General features: G+C 44.4%; 1 protein-coding gene across 5 annotated transcripts; it reads left to right on the plus strand.

The window, feature by feature from the left end:
• The first annotated feature begins 6,511 nt into the window (after positions 1 to 6,511).
• On the plus strand, positions 6,512 to 25,993 carry ninl (ninein like). 5 transcript variants are annotated; one of them, XM_023963797.1, is made up of 31 exons: positions 6,512 to 6,719; positions 7,433 to 7,681; positions 8,790 to 8,886; positions 8,967 to 9,169; positions 10,679 to 10,742; positions 11,012 to 11,100; positions 11,174 to 11,320; positions 14,417 to 14,587; positions 14,687 to 14,823; positions 15,607 to 15,747; positions 15,870 to 16,044; positions 16,383 to 16,493; positions 16,749 to 16,835; positions 16,965 to 17,085; positions 18,735 to 18,794; positions 19,706 to 19,821; positions 19,896 to 19,976; positions 20,088 to 20,227; positions 20,487 to 20,624; positions 20,837 to 22,042; positions 22,445 to 22,549; positions 22,844 to 22,913; positions 23,007 to 23,153; positions 23,229 to 23,345; positions 23,416 to 23,529; positions 24,416 to 24,541; positions 24,606 to 24,698; positions 24,766 to 24,879; positions 24,985 to 25,158; positions 25,238 to 25,351; positions 25,419 to 25,993. In XM_023963797.1, exons 2-31 carry the CDS (start codon positions 7,499 to 7,501, stop codon positions 25,608 to 25,610), a joined length of 4,833 nt encoding a protein of 1,610 aa, XP_023819565.1. In that variant the 5' UTR covers positions 6,512 to 6,719; positions 7,433 to 7,498; the 3' UTR covers positions 25,611 to 25,993. The 5 variants fall into 5 exon arrangements, with proteins under 5 accessions (XP_023819565.1, XP_023819566.1, XP_023819564.1 ...); XM_023963798.1 differs by having other exon boundaries at positions 6,514 to 6,719; positions 24,606 to 24,656; positions 24,949 to 25,158; XM_023963796.1 differs by having other exon boundaries at positions 6,518 to 6,719; positions 24,949 to 25,158.
• The last annotated feature ends 117 nt before the right edge of the window (positions 25,994 to 26,110 follow it).

The raw sequence follows: 26,110 nt of genomic DNA on the forward strand, positions 1-26,110 counted from the left end.
ACGAAGGTAGGCATGGATGAGAGGTAGAGCAGGTGACCCTTGATCATTATGCCCAACCAAATGTTTTAAAGTGCCCTTGGGCATTGAACCCCACAATGCTCTTGGTGGCTGGGTTAGTCTGTTTATAGTAAAAAAAAAAACTAAAAAAAAAACTATAAATTGAGCTGGGCTGGAAATGTCTGTTACTCCATCCAGCTGAATGGAAGCTTCTCAGACAACACAACCTAACCAGTAGTTGTGCCCAGCTCTCATACAGTCAGAGAGCTGGACTGAGTGGGTGTGATGTCAGCCTAGAAAATATCTTACTTCTGACTGAAATGTCAGTTACTAATTTTTTACGATGCGGATATCACTATGTTGGAGCCAGACAACTCTAGTGAGCAGTGATTGGTCCAAGTTGGTTTGGGTCATTGAAAGCGGACTCAGGAGAATCTGTCAATCAAACCTTTCAAACGCTCAATCCCAGACCACATGCTTTTACTGAGGCATTTGATTGGCCAGTTTATATCTTGATTTTTTGTAATAAAGAAAAAAATATTTTTTGTAGTGGAGGTTGGGTTCACCATTCATGTTCTCTGTTGCCTGTAGTCCTCTCCTTACACTGGAAAAAATCTTGAATTTGAACCTTCAACTCTGCTTTGTGGCAAAGTCCCAACTTAGCTTTGCTGGTTTCAGTGCTTCCTTTGGTAGCACCTGCAGACATAATGTGTGGTCTTGTGTTGTTCTCAGTCAAATTAAATCTAAATTGCATGTTTTCTATGTTTTACAGAAACAGCTTTTATTTACTTATATAAAAGAAAATTGGTTTTAAAAAAAGTGTTTAAAAAAGGGTATTCATTCACATTATTAACACTTTAATTAAAGACTTAATTTAAGAATCTCCATGACCAACCCTGCTTTCCAACCATAAGACATTACTTTAATAAAACACATGCAACAACATTCAAAATTCCACTTCACTTCTTCGTTTGTACAATAATTTGCAGAACATGTGGTAAAAGAAGCCCCCTCTGATTTTCAAACAGCCTACTTTTTTATTTGAAAATAAAAAACATTTGCAAAAAAATCAATGGTATCTTATTTTCATCAGCAAAAACTTATGCAACAAAACCTTTTCTATTCTGCTGTAATGTGTGACTGTTCTCCCAAATAATATGTGGCTTTAAACTTTTAATGGAAACACTTGCATATAATTCAAATCTTTAAAATGCTTTCACACTAAATGGTTTTAAGCTTTTGAGTTGTTAAAGTTGTTGATTACAAAAACCAGGAGGAAAGCTAAACCGTTTTTTTCCCAGCACAATTATTTGTCCGTTCTTGTTCTCTCCATTGTTTCAGGGCCACCGCATGGCTGCAGAATGTTCTGTGTGGCACAAACAAAGGCCCACATTGTCTGTCTGCTCTGAACCGGTGCTGATAAATAACTTCCACCCATTAGAGCTTTACGGTCATTTAGTTGGGAATTTCTTTCCTCAGTGCTCCAGATGGCCCCTGATGGTTAGATTTTCTTTTAAAACACTTAGAACTGCTACATCAATTATTTTTGTGCTTTACTTCTTACCCTACATTTTTAAATCTTAACACAAAAGTTTTTAGTAGGAGTGTGGCAGAAGTTTGCCAGTCAAAACCCAAATCCAAGGTGCAAGGCAAAAGTCAGGGCAACTGGCAAAACCTAACAGGTCAGAATGTAGGTCAATAATCAAGGTAAATTCAGGAGAAAAGACACGCTGGAGGCAAGACACAACACTTCCATTCCATCACTAGATTAAAGAAAGGCAGAGACTTAAACAGACGAACACATAGGTGTTTAGTAATTAGATCAAGGAGAGCAGCTCAAACATGATGGCACTATTTATTTATTTAAAAGAAAGACAAGAACTGTGCAGTTTAAAAATATCTCACAAGTTAGTTATAAAAAGTGATTGACAAAGGCTGATATATTTTTATGATCTAAATCAGAGCTGATCACTTTAATTCTGTAGTTAAGGGAAAATCACAGTAATAATTTAGACTACAACTACAGTTAAATATAAGACTGATAATACAAGTGATGAACATTTACAGTTTTCTATTTAAACTTGTCTAAAGTTGATTACTTAAAAGCTTTTGCATACTTGTCCAGATGCACAGCAGATGTTCTCATGAGTAGAACCTACTCAGGACTGACCATGGAAAGAAGTATCACATGTGGAGCAATCCATCACACTTTCAACATGACCTTCGGCATGAACTGACAGACCTTGAGAAGAGGTCATTTGAGAGATCCATGGTGCTGAAGCAAAAAGAGCTTTGTGTTACAAAGCTACCAGTATACGGCATGAAACATTCTAAGCATGAGCTGAGCATTTTTGTGGTGTTTTGTGAAGTTTGCTACCCCCGTGTGACATCCTGGCGTCATTGCAGCTTAATCAGAAACCACTGAGAAGCTGCAGAAGGGATTATGGTTCTGCAGCCGCAATGGGCTTCCCACCCTCAGCTTGCAGTTCACAATTTGACCTCCTGCTTAGCTTAGTAAAACAAAAAGATATACTGCATTTTGTAAATTTTTATGTTTTTGAGTCTAAATCTCCAAACCCTTAGTTTCTCCCAAAACACTGAGGTCTGGGGAGGACTCATCAAACTCTGCCCCCCCCAAACTGGAATTGAGATTAATTTGACAATTATCTTCACTGTTGTCTGTTTACAAAGAAATGTTTTGTACACCTATCAATATTGAAAATATAAATGTCTCAATGCTGTCCATTCATTTTCCATGGTGATATTTTATTACATTTTCGTTTTTTTTAAACTGTTAAATATATTTTGGTGGGATTTGTTTGCAAAAAAATTCTTTTTTTCTATAGAAAGCATTTATTTATGTGAAATCTGCAGCATTACAGATGACTAAGGCTTCTATCATTTTTATTTTCTTTTAATTTGTCTTGTTCTAACTTCTGCAAGTCATTGTACTGATTCTGCAGACTACAGAGATTATTATGATTACTGATTGGAGATTACTGATTGCTCCTCATAGTAGCCTGTGATAATTTATTAATTTGGCAAGTATTTCTGTCACCGTTTGAACTTCTTAACCAAACATCTGCTTCTCTACTGGTTCAGTAATTCCCAACCAGGGCTTTGAGTACCCCTGTGGTTACTTGGGCACACTGCAAGAGAACACAGAATAATGCCTGTATATCAGAATCTGACAACCAAATCATCCTTGTGGTCATAAATGGACTAATATTAAGAATTTACTGGGCTACAGCTTGGCCAAATAAGTAATTCATCTTTTTTTATGTTTTTGTTTCAAAGGCTGGCACTTTATTGACACGTTGTGATGTTTTTATTTTTTTACATTTACTAATCCAGTAACGGTATACTCAATGTAAAAAAAAGATAACAACACCCCTTAGAGTCTTAGAGTCATTCACTTAATGACTAGTTTTTCAGGTGTGTTTTTCTTTTCTTCCAATTAACTCATTAACAAGCAGGTTGTTGTCTTTGTTTATTTAAGCACCATGGACAGCAACATGATTGTCATTGCTGTGATCTGGCAGAGTGGGGGGTCTGTTACGTCTTTCACGAAACAGTTTTTTAGTTGTTGTTAAAAAAATCCATCATCTCTACCAGTCACATGTTTTGAAATATGACTTTGGCATCTCTTCCACAATATATTTAGGATTTATTGTGTCTTGCAGCCTTTTCAGGATAAATAAGAGTAAACTGGAGGCTACTCTGTCAAGGCCAACAACTGCAATTGCTGTTGTAGCTGCTTTATCCATTATTGTGGTTTCTAAGCTTTTACTGGGGATTCTTTGATGGTTCTAGTTGTGCTGCCGTTACTTTTATTTTTTGACCTCTTAAAAATGATTCTGCAAAGTTTTAGAGCTTGATCAGGGGTTTCATCCCCCTTGAGCTTAATTTCTCCTCCTATCCATATTTCTTGATGAGTCCCAAGCATTCATTGTCAAGAAAGATGCATCAGATCCTGGTGTGGGCGCTATTATATTCCACAGGTTGGTTACTGATAATGTTCATTTGTGTGCTTTCTTCTCCCTTAGACTGTCAGCAGTATATAGCACAAGTATGATGTCAAAGACAGCAAACTCTTGCTATTAAGTTAGCTTTGGAGAAGTAGTATCACTGACTCTTTGGAGTCCAACATCAGTTCATGCTGTTTTACAGACCACAGGAATTTGGAGAATCCATGTACTGCGAGAAAACTCAATTCCCGTCAGGCCCAATAGTTTCTGTTTTCAATTGGTTCTAGTTTGTCCTGTCATATCATCCAGGACAGAAAAACCACAAAGCCGGTGTCCTGTCTCACATGGACAAGGTGGACCACTGTGAAACCACATCAGAGTCTAGTTCAGAGTTCAGCAGCATGACGGGCCTCGGCAGCCATGAGTATGGACCTTAAGGGTGAGGTTTAACAATCTCTTTCTGGTAATCTCTATCTCTTACAGTTGTCTTCTAGATTGTCTTTACATGCCAAGAGACTTTTGATCCAAGGTCTTTCAGAGGTCAACACTGCCTATTTCTGCTACCATCCTCGGTTATGCAGCACATTGGCTGTGGTCAGGATGAGGTTTTGATAGTCAATTCCATAGTTGGATGTTCAAAATACATTGTGGCCTGTACCGACTTTACACTTTACACCCCACATGACGTGTGCTACCTCTCTCCGTTCCCAGGTGGTTGTGTACATTACTATGGGTGCATTGTGCTTTCCACCTCACAGGGTCACATGATTGTTCTCATCATGGTGGATCATTTATCTGAGATGGTGCATTTCATTGGTCCTCCCAAGTTAACGTCATTTAATGACACTGCCGAGGTTCAACTGCAAAACATATACCCAGCAGGCACGTGCACACATAGGGCTCTAGGGGTGATCGAGCACCTGCCCTTTTGCCTTGTATTAAAAAGTGCCTTGGAACACTCTGGTTTTTTTTTGGTGGCTTATTATCATTATTATTATTATTATTATTATCGTTTTAACATTAATAAATTCCTGGGACAGCGAGAGAAGCTGCTCCACGGAGAACTGAAGAGAGACGACGTTAATGCTACTTGAACCTGTGAGTTTGTCTAGCTATCCCCATCTACTGATTCAACAAGCTTAACTGGGGTAGATATTTCAGATAAACGCTCTATACGTCAAGGAATACCTTTTTACTTTACATCTGAGGATGGTACATCAACACAGAGCATCACCTCACTCTCTCACTTAAAGCTCAATGTAACAGGAATATAAAACTACTCTTACACCCATGATTATATTAAAAACCAAAAAAACAATAAGGATATTATTTTTATGTTATCTTTATATATTCCCGTCTTGATTACTGCAACTCCATCTTCAGATTTTTGAGCAAAAAAATCTTTAGAACGGCTCTAGTTTGTCTGGAACAAGGCTTTTAACTAAATCATCTAAGTTTTCAGTCGTCACCCTGTTTAATCCAGCTACACTGGCTCCCCATCCGCTACCGAGTGTATTTTAAAATCCTGGTTTTAACATACCCAGCTCTTAATAGCCAAGCACCGGTCTACTTAAAAGACCTTTTGCAGCCGTACACTCCCAGCAGGTCCCTGAGGTCCTGTGACCAGGGTTTGCTGGTTGTTAAGAGAACCCGGTTAAAAACTAAAGGTGACAGAGCCTTCGCAGCAGTGGCTCCATCCCTCTGGAACTCCCTTCCTCTCAGCCTCAGATCTGCAGACTCAGTGTTTTCTTTTAAAAAGCAGCTAAAAACCTTTCTTTTTAAAATAGCTTTTTCTTAAATATTTTTATATTTTATGTTTTACTGTGTTTTATTGTGTTTTACTGTGAAGCACTTTGTGCTTTTTATCTTGAACAGTGCTATACAAATAAAGTTTGTTATTATTATTATTATTATTTTAAAGCTGCTGAAACACTCAGTCTATTTGTTATGTCTAATATAATTAAATTCCAAGATGTTCAATTACTGTGGTTGCATAAAATAGGTAATTCTATTACCCACTTTTTTTCTTACTTGTATGTTGCCACAAGTTCTTGATTTATTTATATTATTTATGCAATGAGTAGATTGTGTAAAAGCTGACACCCAGGAGGAAACTTTTTCTCTCATTACCGCACACTGTTTTGCGTCGTTTGAGGGTGTGTTCAAAATAAAAGCCACCCCCTGAAAAGTTCAGGGTTGTTTTTTTTATTTTCACAAGTAATAACAGGTTTAAGTTACAAAATATCAAAATTTCAACCAGAACAGTTTATATCTTTGGAAAATGCACCATCTTTATGGAGAAACAAACAACTCAACATAAAAAGTGTACTTTGTCATGAATGTGACATTGATCCTCTAAACTTTAACTAATTTAGTTTCCAAATCTACGAACAATGCATTTGAAAGTAGAGCACATCTAAATAAGGAACAAAAATATTTATTGTGTCCACATGTTTTCGCACAAACGGAGCCTCACATCAGGGAAATCAGACATTTATCACTTTTTATTGTTATGTTTTATTATAATTTTTGCTCTTGTCCATGATCCCCCTTTCATTTTATTATGAAATCTCAGCGGAAGTGCCGGCCGCATCCTCCTCCTGCTCCCTATCGGCGGTTTTCGGTACCGGTCAGTCGGAGGTCCGTGACCCCGTTACTTTCCTGTAGAACTGTTCTGTAGAACTTGCTGGAGCCGCGCAGATTTTCAATGGCGGAACGGTGAGGTCCTGGCCGGGCAAGGAGGACTGTCTCACGGTAAGTTTGCCTCACTTGGCCGGCGGAACCGTTTACCGGTACCGGGAGGTTCGTTGGTCAGCTCCGCGCGCAGAAAATGGCGCAGAGAAACTTTTTGTCCGTTACTTTTTTTTTTTTTTAAATCAAACTTGCAGCTCGCGCTGCTCACTCTGGGGCACGAGTCCTTTGTTCGCGGGGCTCCGTTCCCATGGTAATGCTTGTCGAGCTCGTGGGTTTCCGGATGGAGCCGAAAGCTCCTTCGAAATGCCGAAGTCCACATAATTCTCTATGTGGGACTTTTCACGGAGAGGGCAAACTTTGATCAGATCTCAAAGCTGCAGGTTTTCCTGACCGACTGGGGAGGCATATTTGTGTGTTTGGGGATGTGTGTGTGTGTAGGGGTGTGATACTATGTGTGTTAAGCATGTGCGTGAAACGCTCTGGATTTATGCAAAGCCATAGCCCACCCCAATGTTATCATGGCTTTGGGGTTTAGTATTTATCAGTCACTGAGCAGAGAAGCATGTCTATGAAGAACCAATCATCTTTGAGCACCTTTATCAACATTTTGGGTTATTTTGATGCAGTTTATGACTGCATGGCACAGAGTTATTCACTAATGTCATTTGTTGACCTGCATAGTAGATGTTTGTCCAAGGAAAAACAGAATGTGTGCTTAACTGGGGGACGAGTGGGTGAGTGTCAGAACTTGAGCTTTAGGATTGTTTGCACAGATCACCACACCAAACATCCAGAAGATGGTTCAAAGAAAGAAGGCCATCACAGCGTGATGTGTGGACATGGAGGAGGGGGGGCACAGCCACTACGTGGCCCAGCTGAAGGCTGAGTTTGACGGCTGTGACACCACGGCGACGGGTTTCCTGGACCGAGATGAGCTGACGGAGCTCTGCAGGAGGCTGCAGCTGGACGCTCAGCTGCCACTGCTGCTGCATATACTGCTGGGAGAGCGCACGCACAGCAGGGTGACACACACACCCCCCTCACCCACACACACAATATGATCACACTTCCTCATACACACACAAGTTTGCTCACACACATCCTCATATACACACAAGTTTGCTCACACACATCCTCATATACACACAAGTTTGCTCACACACATCCTCACACACACACAAGTAGGCTCACACACATACCCACACACAAACAAATATGCTCAGACACATCATCACACACACACAAGTAGGCTCACACACAAGTAGGCTCACACACTTCCCCACACACAAACAAATTTGCTCACACACATCCCAACACACACACACACAAGTAGGCTCACACACATCCCGACACACAAACAAATTTGCTCACACACATCCTCATATACACACAAGTTTGCTCACACACATCCTCATATACACACAAGTTTGCTCACACACATCCTCACACACACACAAGTAGGCTCACACACATACCCACACACAAACAAATATGCTCAGACACATCATCACACACACACAAGTAGGCTCACACACAAGTAGGCTCACACACTTCCCCACACACAAACAAATTTGCTCACACACATCCCAACACACACACACACTAGTAGGCTCACACACATCATCACACACACACAAGTAGGCTCACACACATCCCGACACACAAACAAATTTGCTCACACACATCCTCATACATACACAAGTAGGCTCACACATTTCCCCACACATAAATGCTTACACACATACACACAGCACAGTGCCCTGACTATACACACACAAATATGCTCAGACACATCCCTACAAACAAATATGCCCACACACAATTCTACACACACACACACAAATACTCTCACACACATTAATGCACACATAGATGTTTACACAGGCTCACACACACACACACACACACGTTAATGCACACATAGATGTTTACACAGGCTCACACACACATTCACATAACATGCTTAGACACACATGTTTACACACCCACACTCAAACACATGTACTCTTATTTACACCCCCTCCCACTGACTCTCACACACATACTTACACACACATGCTCACATACACACAGCACAGTCCCTGACAGGGATGTGTTGTCGTCCTACAAAGGTGTGTGTTTGTGCTTCAGGTGAACTTTGAGGAGTTCAAAGAGGGCTTTGTTGAGGTTCTGTCCCGTTCCCTGGGCTTGAGTACCTCAGAGGAGGACAGCAGCTACCTGGATGCAGGTAAGACCTGATGACCTTCAGTTTTTGTTTTGACTCCACCTTCAGGTCAGCAGATCTCAGTCTCCTCTTCCTCTCTGCAGCTGTATTTGAAGAGATGAAACCAAAATTTGTGAAGGGGACGAAGCGTTATGGGCGCCGTTCTCGCCCTGACAGTGAAGCCTGTGAAGTGCTGACCTGTGACTCTGAAGATTCGCCGCCATCCAAGAATGAGGCCGCAGACTCCTCACCACCCGGTGTTCGCAGAGCCAAACAAAGGCGCAGCACGAGCTTGGAGAGTGTGGAGGTGAGCATCCTAAGGGGGTGGCTGTTTCTCCTGAGTCAGGTGGTTGATTGTCAAGTCATGTAATCTTGACGAGGAGCAGATCTGTCTGTTGGTAAAGGGACTCCTCCGTCTTTGGAGAGCTAGAGCTCGTCTTCCTCACTGCTCTGTGAGCTGAGACGGGCTGCGATGGCTCTGCAGTCGGTGCCTGAATACCTGAGGAGGGAGGAGGACAGAGGAGGAGGCCGGGGAAGGTTTTGTGGTTTTGGGGTTGGTGGAGGTTTTCCAGGAAGTGGGATCTTAAGGAATGTGGCTGCTGGCTGCTTTAACTCTGGTTTGGCTGCTGTAAGAGGAAGATTTTCAGAGTTTCTCAGAGACGTTTGCACTCGTGCTCAGAGGTTCATCCCACTGGACTGTGAAGAATTAAACCTTACTTCTGGAGTTACAATAAAAAAATCCTGGAGTCAATTTATAGACCAAAATGATTTCTACATTTCTAAATTCATCAAAGCATCCATATTCTACAGATGTAGCAGCTGAATACAGAGGCTGCATTGTTTCTATAATAAATTGTGTTTTTTTTTAAAGTTTCCAAGTCTCATGCAGAAGTTCCCATAAATGTCTGGACTGGCACTTGGAGGTTTCTTTGTTTTCACTCTTTCACTCCAGTTCCAATTCGGTGTGGTTCCAGTCTGGAGACCGTGCAGACCACTCCATGCTTTCACATTTCACATCTTGTTCTTTTGTTCTGTCGTGCTGCCGAGGATTTGATTGATGGTTTGGATGGTATTTTGTTGTAGGATAAATCTCTCTTGGCTTAGACCAGAGGGAATTGCATGCTGTTATAGAATGCTTTATTTGATCAGAAAGCTGCTCACTCAGTACTAATCAGCCCCATACCACTAAACAGCCCCTTATCATAACACCTCCTCCTCCATGTTTGACAGTTAATTTGACACACCGTGTTGACATCTATTTATTATTTTATGAAGATGTACAAAGAGTCTGTGTAATATACCAAAGGTTTCAAAATGTAATTTAATGATCTATAACACTGGGATGCACAACGATTTAGCGGTTAGCTGTTTTGCGTCACAGCAAAAAGTTCCTGGTTCGAGTCCCAGTTGAGTCTTTTCTGTGTGGAGTTTGTGTGTTCTCCTCGTGCATCCGTGGGTTTTCTCCAGGCATTCTGACTTCCTCCCGCAGTCCTAAAACATGGTACAATTGTCTATATCATGGTGTGACACATGCTCAATCACACATACTCAAATGTGCGTACACTTACACATGCACACTTACGGTAATCACATGCGCATAAGCACACATTTAGCCCCCATCTCACATATTTTTTCTAGCAGAAGTAACAGGCGCTCAGGAATTCCCGGTGACGGGTGTTTGTTCTGTTGGCATTACTGACCGTGTATGTGTGTCTGCACACGCATACACAGACATGCACACACACAGTTTCATAAGAATCTGCTGTTAGTTTAGGCTGGTTTCACGGCCCGGTTAACACGACTGTTTTCTCTGCAGAGCCTGAAGTCTGATGAGGACACAGGAAGTCAGAAGAGCATCCAACCTCCCTTTCAGTGTAAAGGTAAGCTGCTCCAGAACATCTGTGGACTTCCCCCTCTAGCTTCCAATGTCTGTTTTACAGGTGTAGGAAGTTACTCCACTCAGACTAGCATTTTAGCAGCTTTAATGAAGTCAGACCAATGAAAGCTTGATGAAGAACAGCTTCTGGCAGCTTTTGCTTTCATCAGTCTCGTTATGATGGACATCAATGTTTGGAAACGCCGCTCAAAGATTCTGACAAAGTTCAGAGATTCGGCTTTCTGTTTGACTGCAGCATTTGCTTGTCCACAGGAGAGGAGGAGCAGCTGGAAGCAGGAGGAGGGGATCGTCTCCTGACAGCAGCGTGTGATCACCTGTCACTGCAGCACTTTCACTCTGAGGTAAGGAGGAATCCTGTCTCCGATCACGTCCTGTAAATTCTCTTGGTTTTAAAAGGCTGCATCCTGGTTGCAGGACATGAATGGGCGCCTCTGCAGGGCAGAAGCTCAGCTGGACGGCAGAGTCAGCATCACAGAGTTCAAGAGGTTCCTGAGCAGCTCCAGTCCCACCTCCAGGTCCACCCCCAAAAGAGCAGTAGAGCTGCAGAGGGCACCACACAGGGTCAGTCACGCCCACCTCTAACTTCCTTTTTCCTTGGATGCTGTGTTGACGCTAAAGAGACATCAGTATTTCTACTTCATCTATAAATGTAAAGAAGTAAAAGCTTTTGTTTGAAAGGATCAGACAGGAACTTATTCAATCCAAAGACTTCAACTCAGAAAATTGGAAATCTGTGATTGGCAGAGAAGTTTTTCTCCATTGGTTTGGCTCATTTCTTGAAACAGAAATTACATTCTCAAAACAACATGGAAAAACCTCCATAAGCTTGGCAATTTTTCACAACAGAATGTCATTTCTCATTAGTTTCATCAAATTGCAAATGTCTTAGTACATGTCTCAATGTCTCAGTACATCTTCGCAAGTGATTAAGTACAGGTAGCCTTCATTTAGCACAATTTCCAAGTGAATAGATCTTGTTGATCTAAACTGATTGTTGAATCTCAGTCTAATGGTTGTTCGCTCCAAAATGAGTCAGCATCATTTCATTGTGTGAGTCATCACATGCACAATAGTCTGTTCGATTGTCAAAATTAGTCAAGCAATTGAGAAGGATCTTTGCCATTTTCATGGCACTGACTCTTTACATGGGAAAGAATTTAGTTTTGAAGCATGAGTGAACAGTTTTGGGAGATATATTAGATTTTGCAAGTGAGCTATAGTGTTGTGCTGAACTGTAAGACTGTTTTGCCAAATGATCTTAGAATTTTCAGAATGTAATTTCTGTTTCAAGAAATGAGCCAAACCAATGGAGAAAACTGTAAAGGGCCTATATCATGCAATTCTCAAGCCTTGTATAATAAACCATATCCATGTATATGATAATATATTAGCTTTGGCACACAAACAAACACATTTTTTGTTAAATATTAGTTATTTTCCTGAGTTCTTTTCCTACGTGGACCTAAGACGACTCGATCCCTGAGGTGCCGCTTTTAGCTCCTTGTGGGTGTCGCCCATTTGATGATGTCAACCTAGAGCTGGCCTCGGCAGCGTGTCTGCGTCTTGCCCACAAAGACAAATAATATCCAAACTTTGGTAAAGATGGATGTGCATATTGTGCATGTAAAAGGAAAGAGTTTTTGCCGATCACAGCTAGGTCAGCGGACAAGGTGGGTGCGTGTGTTAGTCTGGGGGCAGTGCAGACTCTTCTTGGAAGGAGCTGTTCTCACTGGTCTACGTCACAAAGTGAGGATCTGCTCGTTTTAGTGGATTGGGAGGGGCTGGTGTTCAGAGTACAGGTTTGAAGAGGAATTTTCAGAAATGCGTGAACGGATCAAAATACCACTGAGGTTTATTTTCGTGAGGAATGAACACTTTAATACACTTAAAAGCTCAAAAATTTGATTTTGCATGATATAAAACCCTTTAAAATAGAAGAGCTAAAGTATAAATTAGAGTCTAACAAAACACAAAAGCAGGTGCATTGATGAAGTCATCTGACTGAGGGCAGCAACAACTGAGTTAATGAACATTTTACATAAACAAAGGAAGTTGAATTAACAAACTGTGATGAAACTTAATCAGAGGTTTTGGCATGAAGACTATGATGAGTTCAGGAACTATAAAAAATTGGGTATTTGTCTTCTTTTGTCGGTTCATCTCAGCATGCAAAGGAGCTTTCAGAAACTTTTAGCTCTAAAAAGTTTTTTTTTCCGAATGAAACAAAAGAGTCATTTAAATGAGGCCTCAGGCTCTGAACACAAGACAGATGGAAACTTCTGTCATTGCTGGTGCTTACAAGTTGACCATCAGCTGATTGAACATCAGTCAAATCACTCACAAAACTCACAGTTCTGGGTTAGCGTACAACCCTTGAATGCATCACCAGCTCTAACAAGGTGGCAGCCTGATCAGGGGGAGGAGCTCAGGTGACCCTGCCCTTCAGACAGACACAGGTGACGGTGGTCATGCTGCAGCATGTCAACGTGTGTGAGGACAGGACACCTGAGAGCATGGCTTACAGCCACCTTCAGGTGAGGCTTAGAGGTGTGATCCCCATACTCAGGTCCAGTTTCTCCTCCTGTGCTTTACACCAAATGATGCTAAAGTCAAGGGAAATGATGAGTCAACATATTTTTACTGTTAAGAGTTCTTGGTGAAATCGGATTATCCTGCAGAAGCCAGAATTTATGATCCCGACACAAAAGAGAAGTAAGCAGTGGATTGTGACCTGGTTAGTCAGTCACAAAAACCCTTTAGTTTAAGGGCCAAGTATTACATTTTATATATATTTTAAAATTGACTTGTATTAAAACACTGTAGTTGGAGCTTTGTTGAAAAAGGTTGAGTGTTGTTTTTTCTTCTGTAGAGAAGTAAGAGCTCAGATTTTCAGTGAACATGCTGAGTGTCGCTGCTTCAATTTAATTTCAATTATATAGCCCAATATTACAACACAGTTGTCTCAACAGGCTTCACTAATTGTACAAAACATAAAGTAAATTTTAAAATACAATAGCTGGTTGCTAGACTAAAATAAACTGGGCTTCATCCAGATTGAATTTGGGGGAACGAGACGAGCCAGAGGTGAGGTCAACGGCCAAGGACAGGAGCACAGATGAGCCACCAGAATCTGGAATCACGGAGGGGAGTGGGAAAGAGGGACAACACATCACACTGCTCCAAACAGTATGGAAGGGATTGTGTTGAATTAATTAAAAATAAAAGTCAATACCAGAAAAATGCTTTTTCATTTTCAAAATGAAGCTGCATTTTTTTGACTCAAAATTAAGTGATAATTAAATGATTGAGAGCAGAGGACAGAATAGAGGACCAGCATGGGCCGAAACTTCAGCACTTCAGAACCCACTTTGGAAAATTCCTCCCAAAAGCAAAGTGTATTTTGGTTAGAAGTAAAACTTCAGCAGAAAAGCACAAACTGGACCTTTTTAAGTTAAAGGTGCTGATTAGCTCTGCCCCCCTCTTTAAACACCAGGAGATGGATTGTATGAGCTGAGCAGGTGTGCTATTTGTCCCATGTGGTTTTAAGGGGGCTAATCCAGAATAAATGTTGCCATGTCACGCTGCAACAAAGGACCCTTAGGGTGGCGCTTTACATCTGCACCAAGGCTCACTCTGGTTTTGTCCATGCGGTCTCAGGCGCTGCTAGAGGAGCGGCCGGCCCGCTCCGCCACCCCCTCCCTGTTGACAGCCACCGTTGGTCAGAGAGTTCTCAGCCGGCTGGATGATGGCTCAGGATACACCAGCCCAGAACAGGTTGCAGCTCTGTGGACGGAGGAAGGCATCCGGAATAGCAGGGACATCCTGCAGGTCGGTACAGAACCATGCCCCCTCAGATTCAGGAACATCAGAAAGTGGTTATCCTCAGAGAGCTGCAGGAGCTTCTTCTGATGAACTTGTGTGCTACAGACTCTGGACTTCTCCCCCGAGGAACGTCTCAGCTTGGCAGATCTCACTTTGGCTCTGGACAACGAGCTGCTGGTCAGCGGAAACGGGATCCACCAGGCAGCGCTCATCTCCTACAAGAACGAAATCCAGCTACTGCAGTAGGTGTTTCTCCTGTGTGTGTGAAAATGCAGAACGTTGTAGTGCCGATCTAACAGCAGCACCAAAGTTACACCTACTTAATTGAATTAACTTGAATGAAAGTAAAATAACTGTCTGATAACTATGTGTTATTTTTAAACTGACTTAACTAAAAAGAATTGATTAATCTCAATTAAAGCAAATAATTAAGTTAGATCAAAGTAAAAAGGTTTATCTTTCCAACATCCATACGTGGTCTCATCAACCTCTCACGGTGGAAAAAGTATTATCTGAGCTGCTTCACCTCTCTGTAAACAAACTAACCTTCAACTAAACCTGCTCCAGACCAGGTTATGTTCAGAGCATGAGTTGCCAGGGGAACTAAGCATACCTTGAAACATACCTCTGTTTTTGGGACAAAAAGTGGTGGTTGTACACTTCTTTAGCCTCAAACTTACCGTGGGAGCTATCATAACCTGCTTTTTCGGAATACCCCCCTGCAGCTCAGCTCCAGAAGGAACCAGGGTCACTCAGATGCCACAAGATTTTTTCTCTTGTTCTCTGAGGAGAACCAGAAGAAAGTTCTCCATCATCGCTGAAATGCCAAGTAGAAACCAGATCATCCAAAACTGCTTCTTTTAGTGAAAAGATAACCTCTGGTCAGATGGGTCAGATCCTCAGGTATTCCCTGGTTCTGATGGAATCAGGCAGGATGAGCTTCCTTGTGTTCTCGCAACCTCTGAAGCTTTAAAGGCCATGCTGTCACAGCTGAGGTTAAAGAACCACCTCCTTCTTATCTTCAGGGAGGCGGCGGAGCAGGCCTGTCGGGAGCGTGACAAGCTGAGGGCCGACCTGGAGGAGGCAGACCACAGGAACCTGCAGCTGGTCCGTGAGGTAGACGACCGACACGCCAGCATGGAGACGCTGAATCAGAGCAAGATCAGGTGAGAGGCACAGGCATCACTCAACTCATTAAAAAAAAAAATTAAAGGATTACTAGGAAATCAGTCTGCTCCAGGTGACGAAGTGAAGTCACATGACTTAGATGCTGCTCTGTGATTGGCAGAGATCTGGAGCAGGACTTTAGAGACAGGCTGTTGACGCTTCGCTGTGAGACGGAGCTTGAGAGCGAGGTGCAGCTGCAGCAGGTGGAGCAAGAGCGCCGTGCACTGCAAGAGGAGCTGCAGCTACTGCGAGCACAGGAGGTGGAGCTACAGGAGGAGCTGTGCAACGCTGCTCAGGTGCCTGTTTGATTTGCAGTATTCACAGACCTGAAGCCGCCCTTTCATCATACGGACTGGGGTCTCCTGTGTGTCTGAGCTCCAAAGTCACGATGCTGATCTCAGTCCAGCCTTTTGTTGATGAGGAGCATTTGTTCTTGCAGACAGAACCTCCAGCCATGTCAGTATAACACCAGACAGACAGCATCACTAACCACAATCACATTTTAATGTCGATATGCAGGTTAAATCAAGACAAACGATGATGATAGAAAAATATTATTTTCAGAATCATGTCGTTTAAACTGAAAATTATTTTTAAATGTTTTTAAGGATCTTGACTTATGCTTTGTCCTCAGGAGAACCAGCGTTTGGAGGAGGAGCTTAGTGACCTGAAGGTGAAGCTGGCTGAGGCAGAGACTTCCGTGAATAAACTGGAGGCAGACCTGAGCCAGCTGCTGCTCCACAAGGTGGCGCTACACAACACACAACTACTCACAACCACACAAAAGGACTTTAGCACACACACTCTCACACACATCTACTGGTGTTGGGTTTCTCCTGTCATTGCTGGTAAATCATTGATAGAGTTTTCTGTCTCTAGTGGTGTCTCCATCTGTGGGTTACGTACTTTTTCGCGTTCTTGTTTGCAGCTTCCCTCCATTAATTCTTCAGTTTGGTCCCCTGATTTTCTGTATAACCAACTGGAACTTTCTGTTTGACAGTTTGGAGGTTTGGATCCAGCCGGGTCTGCTCTGAGTCATGAGGAACGAGTCTCTGAACTCATCAAGGAGTATGAGCTGCGGTGCAGGGTGAGAACGCTTGTGAATAAAATGAAGGCCTCACCCATGATGGTGTGAATGTCTGATGTGTAGATGTGAATCATGGGGATGGTCTATGTTTCTACTGCCGTGCATGAGACACTGTTGTGTGGCGTTCAGGTGCTGCAGGACAGGAATGATGAGCTGAGCCTAGAGTTGGAGCTCCTAAAGAATCGGAGGAGTAGACGGCCAGCAGGAGATGCCTCTGCTCTGAGCTGGAAGCAGCAACATGCAGAGTCTGGTAATCGCACACAGCAAGCCCACTGAAAAGAACACAGCTGGATCAGGATCCTAATCCAGACTGAGCTGGATCCTGAATCACACTCATCTATGTTGAACACGAAAACATAACTACAAACTGGAGTTTTACGGAAGGTTTTAGGTTCTTTGATCTTTTAGGCATTCTTGTAAGATTTTTTTCTTGAGAGTTTGTCTTTGATTTGCTAATTATTTATTTTATTTATGTTTTCCTGTGTGTGTGTGTGTGGGGGGGGGGGCGTGTTGCACAAAATCTGGCAGGAATTCTCCTTTTCTCTCACTGTGTTGATCACAGAGTTCAAACCAACCTCGAGGGATTTACTTGACGTCTTCAAAGTCTGTCCATCAAACAATCATCACTTTGTTGGGTCTTTATTTTCTCACTAAAGACCCACTCTGATGAAAACAGGGTTTTTTGTGTTTTTAACATGTCCTTGTAGCAGTTTTCTAACAATGGAAGACATATAAACAGGAAAATTAAGCTTAAAATTGCATATCTGAGTGTTTATTCAAATCATATTCATTAACAGTCAAACATTATAGTTGCACCTAGGGCTGCACCATATGAAGAAAACTCGCGATATGCGATATCAGTGATTAATATTGCGATAACGATATAATTTGCGGTATATAAACAATTAGCAAAACAACCAAAAATATTATTCCCATTCCATTACAACAGCTTAAAAATTATACTACAAATGACCCTTGTTGACATAGGAGGCGAACATACAACATAATAGGGCGCCATCCGATTAGTTAACAACATGAAGGGGTCCATCAGATTGTTCAAATGCAGAAACGGATTCTTTCAATCCATTAAACACTTCAAGTTGCCATGAGATTGTTTGGCCACATCTAAGGTAACAATTCATTGCAAATTTGCTGTCTTTTGCGATATGCATATTGTACAGCTTGATATTGCGATAACAATAAATTTGCGGTATATTGTGCAGGCCTAGTTGCACCAGTGATGTTAGGTTGGGGTCATGAGCAATTGTACGATAGTGGGAGAGCGCCTTAAAAATGGATGACAGGAAGTAGGGGTGGGCCTACTCCATGCCAACTGTCCCGCCTACAAGTCAGAGGAGAGTTTCTGCTGCTGCTCTGTGGAGAAAAAACAGTGTGTTTATAATTAAAAGACCACTGGCAACACTTTTACAATAGATCAAAAGATGATCCGAGTGGAACTTTAAACTCTTGTTTCTTTGACCAAACAGAATCTTCTGAACCTGTTCTTCTCTAAAATAGTTTCACTGAAAGATGGTGATGCCTGTAAGGTTTCTACCTGCTGCTGGTTCTGTCTCAAAACCATGAGTGAAACTGCAAAACTGACTGGAAAAATCAAACGATTCTGTTAGACTAATCATAAAATGAGAAAGGTGGATGAGGAAGAGGAGTGTGGCCTCATTTATGCTGATGTGAGGAGAAGGGGGGACTCCTGATCAAAACATTCCAAAGATTTTTCTGCAACAGTTAAAAGAAGAAAAAAAGTCGGTGACTAAATGAATTAAGAATTTGCAGAAGCTCCTGACTTTCAGGTTCTGTTGGCAGTTACAAGGAGGGAGGCCACACCCACCTTACACACAGGAGTTTCAGAGTCTCTGATTTCAGGTGTTTGTTTCTGTGCAGACAACTTGGACATGAATCGCAGCTCGTCTCCTCCCTTGACACAGCCGGACCAAAAACCAGGTGAGAAACGCACACACAGTTACTAACACAAACACACACATCAGAGTATCCACCTGCTGCCATCCTGAAGTGATCCACATTGAACAGCATGGAGAGCGGTTCTGCTGATTCTTCCTCGTCTGGTTCTGAACACGGATGCAGACTCTTCCTCACCAGTTCAAGTCTGAGAGGAAGATAGAAACAGCTCTGAATGTGATCCATCTGTTCTCACTGCCTAGAATGATGCTCTGCATTTAAAAGCTCAGACTCCCAACGCTGACACACAATCAGCTTCCTTTAGAAAAATCTATACATTAAGAACCACTCACTCAGGTGTGTCACTTTACATAGCAGTCCTAAGTTTCTGTCCTATTTTATAATGGTAAATGGCGTGTACTTATGTAGCGCTTTTCTACCTACGAGGCCCAAATCACTTCACAGTCACAGACCCATTCACCCAGTCACACACACATTCACACACACATTCACACACTGATTGCGGCTCCACTGCCGAACACTGGAGCCAACCTCCCACCAGAGACAAGGTGGGGTTCAGTGTCTTCCCCAAGGACACTTCGACACATGGGTGTGCAATTGAACCTGCAGATCATGGGTCGACCGCACTACCGCTGCACCACGGCCACCCATTTTAAATTAAACTACTCTCTTGATATGCGTTGAACCAGCATTTGTTGTTTTATCTCGAATATTTGACCCCAGTATCTCAGCCTGCTGACTTTGAAAAAGAGGCTAGCAACAAGTTTGGGGAAAATGTAAAGAAAATATTTTATATTAAAACAATTTAACAAACGGACTCCATTTTAAATGAGTAAAAAGTGACAACACTTCTTCGGAGCAAAGAATAAATAAAAACGATCAGGAATCTGAGCCAGTTACAGAGATGTAACCACTTATGTTCTGTCTGTCCCTAGCGCCGGACGAAGGTCCTGGTCCTAAAGTCAGCATCCAGACGGAGCTGGCTGTGGAGCAGCTGCAGCAGAAACACAAGCAGGAGCTTCAACAGCTTAGCATCCAGCTGGAGACCCAGGTAACTCCCTCAAAGGAGAATCTTTCTCCTCTCTAATGCTCTCCAAAGCTAAAGCCTCTCCTCGTTTTCCTCAGATGAACTTCTACGAGCGCAGTCTGGAGAAGATGAGGGAGAGCATGGAAGTAGAGCGCAAGGACATCAGTCAGGCCTTCAAGGTGAGGAAGAGGCTGACAGAGACCTAATGGAATGGCTGCAGCAGAACCTCCCAAGTGTCCTGGTCAGGTCAGACAGCTGCAGATGAAAGTGATATAGTGATGTTTGCTCAGCTGGAGATCAGTGAGCTGGAGGAGCAGAAGACCTTGCTGGAGCAGGAGGTGAAGCAGCTGAAGGCGGCACTGGACAAACTGCAGAAACACAGTTTACAGGGGGGAGGTGGAGGAGGGGGGAGCAGCGAGCAGGACCGTAGGTAAGAAGATGATGTTGTCGCTCCTCTGTTTCCACTGAGACTGCATTAGAAAAGATTACAGTTCAAACATGGTTCAAACATGATTCTAAAACAGAAGGTTAAAAAAGATTCAGGTAGTAGTCCTCAGTTTAAAAACAACTGTTAGAGAGTGGCTGGAAGGAGATGCTGCCACCAGGGCAGAACTAAGCTAAGCACTGGTGAAAGTCTTTAAGGTGAATGCTTGGTTTAGGTCTAAACCTTATTTTCTTTCATCTCCCAGGATGCAGCGGGAGCGCGCTGAGCTCGAGCAGAATTTTGCCAAGGAAATTGGTAATCTGGGGCAAAAACTGAGCAGCGAAAAGGAGCAGCTGGAGGCGGAGCTAAAGCTGAAAATGGATCAGGAGGTGATGGCTGTCAAGTGAGTGATGTCACAGCTGCTACTCGGCTACATTGGCTTGTTTTGTTTGTTTCTGGGGCTTTTATTGTGAAACTTCAGATAAGATGTATGAGGCTTTTTATAGTTTTGTGAGCGTGACATGTCACAGATTTGGACACAATGATGATGATGTCATCGATGTGTCGATTTATCACTCCCTCTCATGTTATGTGTGGGTTGAATGCCTGGGGCAGGGAGGAATTGGAGCTCATTCACCAGGAGCAGCTGCAAAGCTGCAAGTCATCCTGGGAGGGGCGGCTCATACAGTGGGAGCTGGAAACACTGCGCTGCCAGGAGGAAAAAAGGAAGATGGAGGTGGAGCATAAGGAGGAGATCCACAGTTTGGAGAAGAAGATTGTTGCTTTGAAGGAGGAGGTGAAGAAGTTTCAATCAAATACAAATCTAGAGGCGGGGATTGAAGCTGGCTGCAGCAGGTGCTCAAAGCTGGAGGAGAGCATCTCCAGCTGCGTGTCTCAAGAGCCCCTCAACAGTTCCACCGTCTCAGGGAAGAGCTCAGAGGAGGAGCTGCAGCTGCTGAAGAGCCGTGAGGAGCAGCTCCTGGTTCAAGTGTCCCAGCTGAGGGCAGAGCTTGAGCATCTGTCTAGCAGCCTCCTGCAGGAGCGCAACGCAGTTCACCAGCAGCAGCTTCAGCTCCAGGCCACGGAGCAGACCATCACCTCCCTGCGCTTAGAGCTGAAGAGCCTGCAGGAGGCGCTAAGGAGCAAATCCAGGTCTGTCTGTAGTCTGGCAGCAGAACTGGACCTGCTGAGGACAGACCGTCACAGGCTGATCCAAGACCTGAAGGACCAAGCCATGGCTGTGGACCACCTACAACTGGAGCTGGACAGTGTCTCTGAGGAGCTGAACCAGAGGAGGAGTAATGAGACCAGCCTTCAGGAGGCTCTGAAACAGGAGCAGAGCCAGACCTCCCAACTGCAGTACAGCCTGGAGGAGCAGCAGGAGGAGGTCTGCCGTCTGACTCAGGAGAAAAACAGCTATATGTGCCTGGCAGACCAGCTCTCTGCTCAGATCCTGGAGATGGAGGAGGAGATCTCTTCCCTCAGAGAGCACCTCCGAGGCCTGAGCTCCCAGCTCAACGAGACCGCTGACCTGGTTCTGGAACTGAGGGGGCTGCTCAACTCCAGAACCACAGAGGAGGCTGCATGTGGGAGAACAGAGTTCAGTGAAAACCAGCAGAAGGAGGCCCAGAACAAAGAGCTAGACCGGGTCAGGGAGCAGGTCTTCCAGCTCCAGCAGGCCCTGCAGAACTCTCAGAACCAGCTGAGTTCAGCTCAGGAGAACTTTGACAGGGAGAAAAGGAGAATGGTGCAGCAGCTGATGGACCTTGAGAGGCTGGTTCTGGAACTGGAGAAGGTGATGGACCCAGACAGTTCTGACAGGTTTGTGGAGCAGGAGATAGACTCAGAACCTGGTCCAAAAGACTAACTTTACCCTGCGTAAACCAAATAAGACTAACTGCATCCAGAAGAAGGACTGAATCCCCCACAATGCACCACTGTGCCTCTAACCCACTGACAAGCACTGTAATGCATGACACTCATCGCAGAACTTGTCCAAAACCCGTCCTGTCCGCATGTCTCTGTGCTCCGTCTTCTCTGCGTCTGACTCTGCAGAAACGCCTCTATCCCGGCTGCATGAACCGGACCATCCGAGCAGAACCCAGAAGCAGACTCTGGTTCTTCCTTTCTTCTTGTTTCTCTCAGACACCGCAGTGAGATCTGTTCCGAGCTCCTGGTCTTTTGTTGGTTATTTTGGGTTTGATGCGGGTTTGCGTCTCACAGGACCCAGCTGGAGGATGTCCGGTCTGATAACCGAGCTCTGCAAGAGAGACTAAGCATTCTGCAGCACGAGGTCCAGAATCTGGAGGAGGACATTTCCAAAAAGAGGCGGGTGGAACCTCATTTGTTAAGATAGGCAGTAGATGCTTTGAACTTGGAACCTGTTCTGGTTCCAAGTCCAAAGAGAAGAGCAGGTTTATGAGTGCTGCTCATTAAAAGCAGAGGAGCACAAAGCTGGACACAAAGTTCTCCACAGACCATCCTGCTTTGGAGTCTTCTCTGCAGTTAGCTGGAGGATCTTATGAAGTTTGATGGTCCAGAAGCAACAGAACCGCGATGGTTTTTGAAAGCTATCTTTAACAGCAGGTGTCCTCAATGAAACATGTGCTCCCCCTTCCACAGGAGGAGGCTGGAGGAGCTGGAGCAGGAGCACCAGAGAAGCAGAGAGGAAGAGGAGCGCCTTCACAAAGAGGTGAGCAGCTGTAGGCCTCCAACAGCCCGTACTCTCCCTCTTACCTCCCACTGCATCCCTTAAGCTCCTTCAGTGTCTCCTCTTCCTCTGCAGAACTCCAGATGCCGTGAGGAAGTTCTGGATCTAAGTAGCAGGAACCTAAAACTGAGTACCGACAACGGTGAGCTGAGTGCTCGCCTTCGCCAGGAGCAGGAATCGGTCCAGAAGCTGCAGGAGATGTCCAAGCAGAAGGAGGAGGAGGCAGGAGCACATTCTGTACCCACTGATCAGAAGACTTTTAACCTGAAAAGTGACGAGCAGTGGGGGTCGTTTCAGGTGCAGCGGTTGCAGGAGGCAATGACGTGGAAGGGGCAGGAGAGGCTGCAGCAGCAAGAGGCCTGGAGGCAGGAAAGACGCCTACTAGAGGAGCAACTCAGCTCCTCTAGGGAGAAGGTAAGAGGTTTTATATGAGGGAAAAAACTACTTCAGTCTCGCAAATGATTAAGAGGTGTTTGCCCTTTAGCTGGGACTTCATCATCAGTTGGAGGCGGAGCTTAGCAGTCTGACCAAGAAGATGCAACAACTGCAGGAGGACAAGGATCAACTTCAAAAAGCCGCAGACAGCAGAGAGGAGCAGGTAAAGCAAATCTGCAGAAATACACGAGGGTCAAGTGTTGGCGTTTACCTCTGAAGCTCTTCATGCTTCTTTACATGTAATTATGCCACATAACACCAGATATCTCCACAGGCTCTGACCATAACTACTGCTGCTGTGTTTCTGCTTTTACCTTAAAACCTCCAGGTCTCCTCTGTGGGACAGTCCCACAGATTCTTTTGGAATGAGCAGGAATGCTCCCCATCATTTGGTTTGGTTTGTTTTCACTCACAGCACTCTCAGGAGAGAACCAGAGACTGAAGCCGACCAATCCACCTGGAAAACAAATGACCAGTTTCAACAGCTGCCCATTTGGGCACACTGTTAAAAACGACTTGGGAGAAGCAGGAAGAAGAAAAGCAGCTAGTCTGACAGTTGTCTGATGGACATATATGAGCTTACTACACTGAATTTACATTTTGAAACTTTTGCATGATTCCCACTTTATCAAATTCCTCCTATGACGTGGAGCTTATGTTCTTTTCTCCCTAAGTCAGTGTAAATGCAAGTTCACACTGAGGTGACCCATACCAGAGTTCATTTGCAAGTGAACAGAGACTCTCATTTTCAAGAGAACAAGAATTCTCTTCTTTGGTCTAAACCAGCATTTTAGAATCTCCCAAACCAAGAAGACAATCAAAGAAAACCAGAGCTAGATGGGACCAGAGTGAATGCTGCCTTCAGGGCCAAAATGTGACACTCGTCAAAACCATTTTTTATTTTTAAAAGCCCAAACTGATGCTGCCTCTGCCGATGTCGCGGGCCTTTATATTTAATTACTATAAACAGAGCAGAAGCGTGTTTTTTCATGTGACTTCTATCTGATCATGAGCAACCAATCACAGCTGCTCCGGTTTTTCCCCTGCAGCTGCTCTCTGTAAAGGAGGAGGCAGAGCTTCTCCGCACTCAGCTTCACACTGCCACTCAGGAGAAGGTTAGCCACAGCCAGGAAGTTGTTGAGCTGAGGAAAAAGCTGCTGGAGGCCCAAAGCCAGGTGAGATCCCCTCCGACACCCACGTGTGGAGAAGTTCTCTGTCTGAAAGCTAGTACTCTTTCAGGTGAAGGAGCTACACGGACAAATCCAGAGGCTGGGGGACCACGAGGAGGAGGTGCACAGGCTTACAGTTAAAAACCAGCAACTCCAGCAGGAGGTACTGCTGGTGTTAGGGGATTGGGGGAGTTCACTATTCAAAGCTGATTGGTGCATTTCTGTGTCAGGTGTCTGAGCTGCAGATCCAGGAACTGCAGGTCCACAAACTGAGCCAGGACCAGCAGACCCTGGGGAGCAAACTGAGCCAGGTGGAGGCGGCCCGGACGCAGGCTCTGGATCAGGTCAGGTGGTGAAATCAGAGGCCTATCTGATTGGTCTGAACTGATCACATGACTCTTGTGGGTCTACAGGCAGCACAGGCCAACGCCGCTGTCACCCTCCTGCAGGCACAGCTGCAGCAGCAGAAGCATGAGCTGCAGGAACAGGCGGGTGGGGGCCACAGGGAGCGAGCTGAGCTCCTTCAGGCACAACTGGACAAGGAGGTCAAGAGAAGCCAGCAGCTGGAGGAGGCCCTGAACCTGCAGGTGCAGCAGAGCAGATCTCAGATCAAGATGAAGCAGGTAAACCTGGAGCCGCAGCCCCCTTCTCCCCCAGATCTCGCCTGGTACTGAGCTCTGCTTGTTTCTGTCCTGCCTTCAGGACCAGTACGAGAAGGCAATGTCCGCCCTCCAGGGGCGAGTGGAGGACTTGGAGGTCAAGCTGAAAGGGGTCCATCTGGTTCTGCAGGAGAAGGTCCAGGAACTCAAAGAGCAGGTGGGTCCTCAAGCGAGTTGGGACATTTGGGTGCAGCTGCGCGGTCTGACGCTGCCGTTTCCTGCAGCTGATAAAGAGCAACAAGATGAGCGCACTGCTTAAGGACGTGTACGTGGAGAACTCACAGCTGATGAAGGCGCTGCAGGTCACCGAGCGCCGCCAGAAACTGGCCGAGAGGAGGAACATCCTACTGGAGGAAAAGGTTGGAGCACTGCACCAACTGCTGCGGGACATTGTCCCGGCCGCGCTCGCCACCTGACAATGCCCAGGTGCAGCAGAGGGCTGGAGAACTTTTTCCTGTTTTTGTCTCATGCTGGCATGTGTCACACCTGAACCGAGCAGGTGAAGTTTTGAGGAAAGAATCATGTCCTACTGTTTCTTATCCATCACCTGGAATGGTCACACCTCCTCTTGCACGATGGTCCTCGCCGCACATGGTACATCTGTAGCTCATCAAACTATCTACTCTCAAACCTTTACTGGGGTTTCACTTTCCAGGCTTCCAGGGTTCCAGGGTTTGATTGACATCATCTGAACCCCCCCGTTCCCCAAACACACACCTTTGTTTGCACCTGTTCAGGTGCAGCTTATCGGAACTTACTTTGGACCAAAGCCAACTAATAAATGCATTTTTTTAAATCAGCTGTGTGTGGCGTTGGATGCTCTGCAGAAAACCTTTAACCCTTGTGCTATCCAATGACCCCACCCTTACATGGACGTGTTCTCCCCACAATGACAAAGGTGGATAAAGGTGGAAAG

The sequence above is a fragment of the Oryzias latipes genome, chromosome 15 (genome assembly GCF_002234675.1).
Source record: "Oryzias latipes chromosome 15, ASM223467v1".
NCBI classification, from domain to species: domain Eukaryota; kingdom Metazoa; phylum Chordata; class Actinopteri; order Beloniformes; family Adrianichthyidae; genus Oryzias; species Oryzias latipes.

Excerpts from the sequence above, each read along its gene's own strand:
- ninl (XM_023963796.1), top strand. The coding sequence starts at position 7,499 with ATGGAGGAGGGGGGGCACAGCCACTACGTGGCCCAGCTGAAGGCTGAG. Across the intron at positions 8,887-8,966 it reads CAGCAGCTACCTGGATGCAG|CTGTATTTGAAGAGATGAAA; the intron begins GTAAGACCTGAT and ends TCCTCTCTGCAG. Across the intron at positions 10,743-11,011 it reads ACCTCCCTTTCAGTGTAAAG|GAGAGGAGGAGCAGCTGGAA; the intron begins GTAAGCTGCTCC and ends GCTTGTCCACAG.